Below are 5350 nucleotides of genomic sequence, written 5' to 3' on the forward strand. Positions count from 1 at the left end.
AACCTTATATTTACTTCTGAGGGCGCAAGACTGCCTCTCGAGACACGAGAAACCGCTCAAGAAATTGCTTTAACCAGCCAGTGTCAATAACTCGCACGTGTGAGTACAAAAATACTGCAAAAACAGTACAGTACACGGTCAGTTTCGTCGTACATTTGTTTCCCCTGTTCGCGCTTAAGAGCAGAAGATGTGGAGTCCTGATGAAATAGCCAGTCTGTGTTATAATCACTTTAATAAACTGCCCAAACGAGGGAAACCCGAGTCTGGCAGAGAGTGGACTTTACTAGCGGCTGTCATTCAGATCACAGACTGTCCAGAGCAGAAAACAGGTCAGAAACGCTCAAACACACATCAATATGGCAAGCCACGTTCATATTCAAAAACTCCGGTGTCTGTGTTCATTCAACATGTGCTTATTTATATTTTCGATGACGTACAGGTTTTTGTTTATGTTTAGCTACTAACTTAGCTGTTATATTTTATACTGAGACCTTTTAAAAGATGCTGTTTATTCTGTACACTAGTTTCACATGTTACATTGCTACTACTTTTTTTTGGCAAAAATAAAATATATTTGCTTCTTTATTACCAACAAGAGGCTCAACAGCTTCTTTATAAAAGTGCAGTGATGGACAGTTAATTCTTCAAAATACTAACACTAATTTACATTGCTGTTAGTGTTTGCTGATAGTAACACAGCTTTAACAAAGTAAGATCTTATAATTTTAAAACATAAAAAAAACATAACAACATTGGCTTTAAAATAATTTTGAAAACTTGAAATTAACAGCAGTATCAATGCTATATCATATGATTGATCAAAAAAGACTAGAAAATCAGATGGCAAGCTAGTTTTTACCAGCAGAGGATGTTTTAAGCTAGTTTTTAACAGCAGATGGCACTCTAGCATAGTTTTTACCAGCAGATGGCACTCTAGGCTGCTTTTTTTACAGCTAGTTTTTTTTTAACCATGCATGGTGCTTTTGGCTAGTTTTTATTATTAGACGGCGCTCTAGGCTATATTTTAACAGCAGAAAGGACTCTGAGCTAACTTTTAACAACAGATGGAACTTTAGTTTTTAACAGCTGCTCTAGGCTAGTTTTTAACAGCAGACGGCGCTCTAGAATAGTTTTTAACAGCAGACGGCGCTCTAGGTTTTAACAGCAGACGGCGCTCTAGTTTTTAAGAGCAGATGGCGCTCTAGGCTAGTTTTTAACAGCAGACGGCGCTCTAGTTTTTAAGAGCAGATGGCGCTCTAGGCTAGTTTTTAACAGCAGACGGTGCTCTAGAATAGTTTTTAACAGCAGATGGCGCTCTGGGTTTTAACAGCAGACGGCGCTCTAGTTTTTAAGAGCAGACTGAGCTCTAGGCTAGTTTTTAACAGCAGATGGCACTGTAGAATAGTTTTTAACAGCAGACGGCGCGCTAGTTTTTTTAACAGCAGAAATCAGCAGATAGCGCTCTAGGCTAGTTTTAAACAGCAGACAGTGCTGTTGGCTACTTTTTAACAGCAGATGGTGCTCTAGTCTTGTTTTAACAGCAGATGGTGCTCTAGGCCAGTTTTAAAGAGCAGATGGCGCTCTAAGATAGTTTTCAGCAGTAGACAGTGCTTTAGGCTAGTTTTAAACAGCAAATGGCGCTCTAGGCTAGTTTAAAATAGCAAATGGCGCTCTAGGCTAGATTTTAACAGCAGACAGTGCTCTAGGCTAGTTTTAAACGGCAGATAGTGCTCTAGGCTAGTTTTAAACAGCAGATGGTGCTCTAGGCTAGTTTTAAATAGCAAATGGCGCTCTAGGCTAGAATTTAACAGCAGACAGTGCTCTAGGCTAGTTTTAAACAGCAGACAATGCTCTAGGCTAGTTTTAAACAGCAGATGGTGCTCTAGGCTAGTTTTAAACAGCAAATGGCGCTCTAGGTTAGTTTTAAACAGCAGATGGCGCTCTAGGCTAGAATTTAACAGCAGACAGTGCTCTAGGCTAGTTTTAAACAGCAGATGGTGCTCTAGGCTAGTTTTAAACAGCAAATGGCGCTCTAGGTTAGTTTTAAACAGCAGATGGCGCTCTAGGCTAGAATTTAACAGCAGACAGTGCTCTAGGCTAGTTTTAAACAGCAGATAGTGCACTAGGCTACTTTTTTTTACAGCTAGTTTTGTAACTGTACATGTTGCTTTTGGCTAGTTTTTGTTATTAGATGGCACTCTAGGCTAGTTTTTAACACCATAGATGTTAAAAGAAGTTTTTCAGCAAGTTTTTTTTCTATGCTGATTTTTAACAGCAGATGGTGCTCTGAGCTAGTTTTTAACAGCAGATGTCATGATTGTGCTCTAGACCAGTGTTTAACAGCAGACACTCATGAATAAGAGTGCGTGTGTGTTTGCGAGTGAGTCATATACTGTAAGCAGTCAGAAGTACTTCTATGCCCCTTGGCTCTTATGAACACTGCTGTCTTCACCTAAACCCTTCTTCACTTAATTAATGATTAATTTAGCTTCACGTGTTGGGTGTGTGTAAGGATTTGTAAATGAATGCAGAGTCATTTCTGGATTATCAACGCATTGATTTATTATCCCAGCCTTCCAAAAAAGCAGGTGCTAGTAGCAAGAACACAGGCTGTACAGTTTGCCATACAGTGCTCATATCAGAACCCCACTAATAATAACAATATTAAACCGTCTGAACATCAGTCCAGAAGCAGGTGGTGTCTTTGGGAACCGGCACGAAATGCATCGGCCGCTCGGCGATGAGCATGAAAGGTAAACTGTTAATTAAACAGCCGATCAAATGTAAATCTGTATAACATCTGTGCATGCGTGTGTGTGTGTTTGCAGGCGATGTTCTGAACGACAGTCACGCTGAGGTTATCGCACGCAGAGGATCTGTCCGGTGAATGAACATTCACAAACCACATCCTGCCTGTACTGTATTTGTTATGATGAGTTCTGGCATTTAATACTTACTTAAATACAGTTCACACACACACACAGTGCAAACAGACCCATAATTGCTGGATTTATGTGTTTGCCGTGTGTATTTGATCATGGGTTTGACAGTCGTCAGGCGGATGTAGCGTCCTGTAAGCTGTTGAACGGAGATCTGCTTGAATGGTTATGAAAAGAGCTGTACTTTATGTAATACTTGAATTGAATTTGAATTGAATTTTATTTGACAGATTTTAGACAAACTGTACAAAAAGTATTCCATACACTTTGTTAAAAAAACTGTTGAGGATAAAAACACAATAAAGCCCTGGGCTTATTTCCATTATGGTCCTCCGTTAAAAAACAATGTATGGCTTCAAAAATACTAATGAAGAATAAAACAAACAGTCGCCACAGCAGTACGAACAGTCAACTTATCCAGCACATGTTGCACACAGCTAATGGCCCTCCAGCCGCAAACCCATTCACACTCAAGTAACATAAATTAAAACATCCTCGTCCACCATGCAAACTAATTATCCCCATCAAACAACCACCTTTTGATAGCTTTTTTGAACAACCTTAAATGTTTTATTTCCTTGATTGATTTTGGTAGTTTGGTCCACTTGATTGCACTTGTATATAAAAACATATTTTTCCCTACTAAACTTCTAAATTTAAATAAACAAATATTAAAATCCCAACCCCTAGTACTGTATGAATGCTGCTGCCTCACCATTTGAAAATAGTTCATCAAATAACTAGGAACCACATTATTAAACATTTTACGCACCATTACGTTTTTTTTTTTTTTTTTTTACGAAGCATTTCGATGTGAAGCAAATCACTCTTAAATAATGTCTTCTTTTGTTTTGTAATAAAAAGATCAGTTTTTTTTTTTTAGATTTGGTGCAAAATATTGTTACTTATTATTTAGTTATTTAAGAATAGGAAGTTCAGTAGAATAGCATTTATTGGAGATCTAAATATTTTTACATTTTAAGCTTTTATAAATGTCTTTATTCTTATTTTTATCAATTTAATTTGTCATTGCTGAAAAAAAGATATTAATTACCAGTGGCGCAAAAAGGGGGTATGCAGTATATGCAGTGCATAGGGGCGCCACACATGGGGGGCGCCATTGTGCCAAAACTATTTAAAATTATCCATATTAAAAGTTTCAAATAATGTATATATTTTTTTGTTAAAAAATTTTATTTAGCATTTTATACGAGTATAATATTGTATTTTATTAAATTAAAAATCGTTCCACCCCTCCCCCCATTTTTTATACCATATACATGTTTTTATTAATTTATTATGTATCAAATTGATTTATCAGGCCTTTTGGTAACTTCTTAGCTCAAAACTATTTTAATTTTAGCTACAAACAAAGTTATAATATTTCAATTAAATAGAACATTTCACACTGTTGGTTTCTGTTTTTTTTTTACACTAAACATTTGACAGTCTTTTTTATTTCACTTTTAGCAGTTTCAGTCAATTGTTCTTGCAAAGACAGACCTTCTGCCTCAGTCTGAATGTGAGAAGTAATTGCAATGTTCTTTTGCCCTTTAGGACTGCCATGTTTATCATTTTGTTTTGACAAATGTAGTACAAAAAGTCCAAAAGCAAGGCTAGTCAAGGTGCTATAATCATTTAGTAAGTGAAAATTAAATTGAGAAGAAATTTGGGGTGGTATGAGATGCATTTCTTTGCGACTTTACATGCTTAATGTAATTATACCTTTTACTATACTTCAAACTATTTCAGTTGTGTTCAGAACTGCGAAACTGTTTGTTTTAAGCATATTGATATCTTTATGAAATAATATCTTTATTTTATTAATGGAAATATTTTCCACATTTTATCACTTGCCTGTTTTAAAATATAGTTGGATTGAAGGGGGGCGCGCAAAAGTTGAAGCCGCATACCCATCAGTAAATGTGCAGTTGCGCCCCTGTTAATTACATAAATGTTTATCATTTACACAACTACATTTTCAGTCAGATGTTTTTGCTTTTTCATTAACACAACAACAGACTGAAAACATATACAGTTAAAGTCAGAATTATTAGTCTCCCTGATAAATCTTAATACCTTTATATTTATTCCCAATTCATGTTTAACAGAGAGCATGGGCGTTGCTATGCCTATTTTAGGGGGGCGTCAGCGATTAGCTCATAAACTACTCTAAATTATTGCCTCTGTCTAAATTTAATATGAAAACGGCGGCAGAATTCAGCTCCTCCCCATCATTTGTTTTTCATTTGATCAGCAAACCACAGCCGTGGACATCTGGCTGCCATCATCGATCTCACACTATTTTCCTTGTTCTGAAAGTTTTGATAACACCATCTTGGAGTTATTCTTTTATCATTTCTGCAAATAGGGTTGTAAAAATTGTTTTTTGTTGTACTCTCTGATTCAAT

General features: G+C 36.4%; 1 protein-coding gene across 4 annotated transcripts in view; it reads left to right on the forward strand.

Moving 5' to 3' along the window:
• Positions 1 to 5350, forward strand: part of adat1 (adenosine deaminase tRNA specific 1) — a 25404-nt gene continuing 20054 nt past the window's right edge. For 2 of the 4 annotated variants that reach the window (XR_015525866.1, XM_087311216.1), the window contains exons 1-3: positions 1 to 329; positions 2685 to 2753; positions 2829 to 2883. Coding sequence is in view for 3 of the 4 variants with exons in the window: in XM_087311216.1 (XP_087167342.1) it covers positions 188 to 329; positions 2685 to 2753; positions 2829 to 2883 (266 nt within the window). In the remaining variant the exon portion in view is untranslated. 4 annotated transcript variants of the gene reach the window in all.

Source organism: Danio rerio, chromosome 25 (assembly GCF_052040795.2).
Source record: "Danio rerio strain M-AB ecotype USA chromosome 25, GRCz13ab, whole genome shotgun sequence".
NCBI classification, from domain to species: Eukaryota; Metazoa; Chordata; class Actinopteri; order Cypriniformes; family Danionidae; genus Danio; species Danio rerio.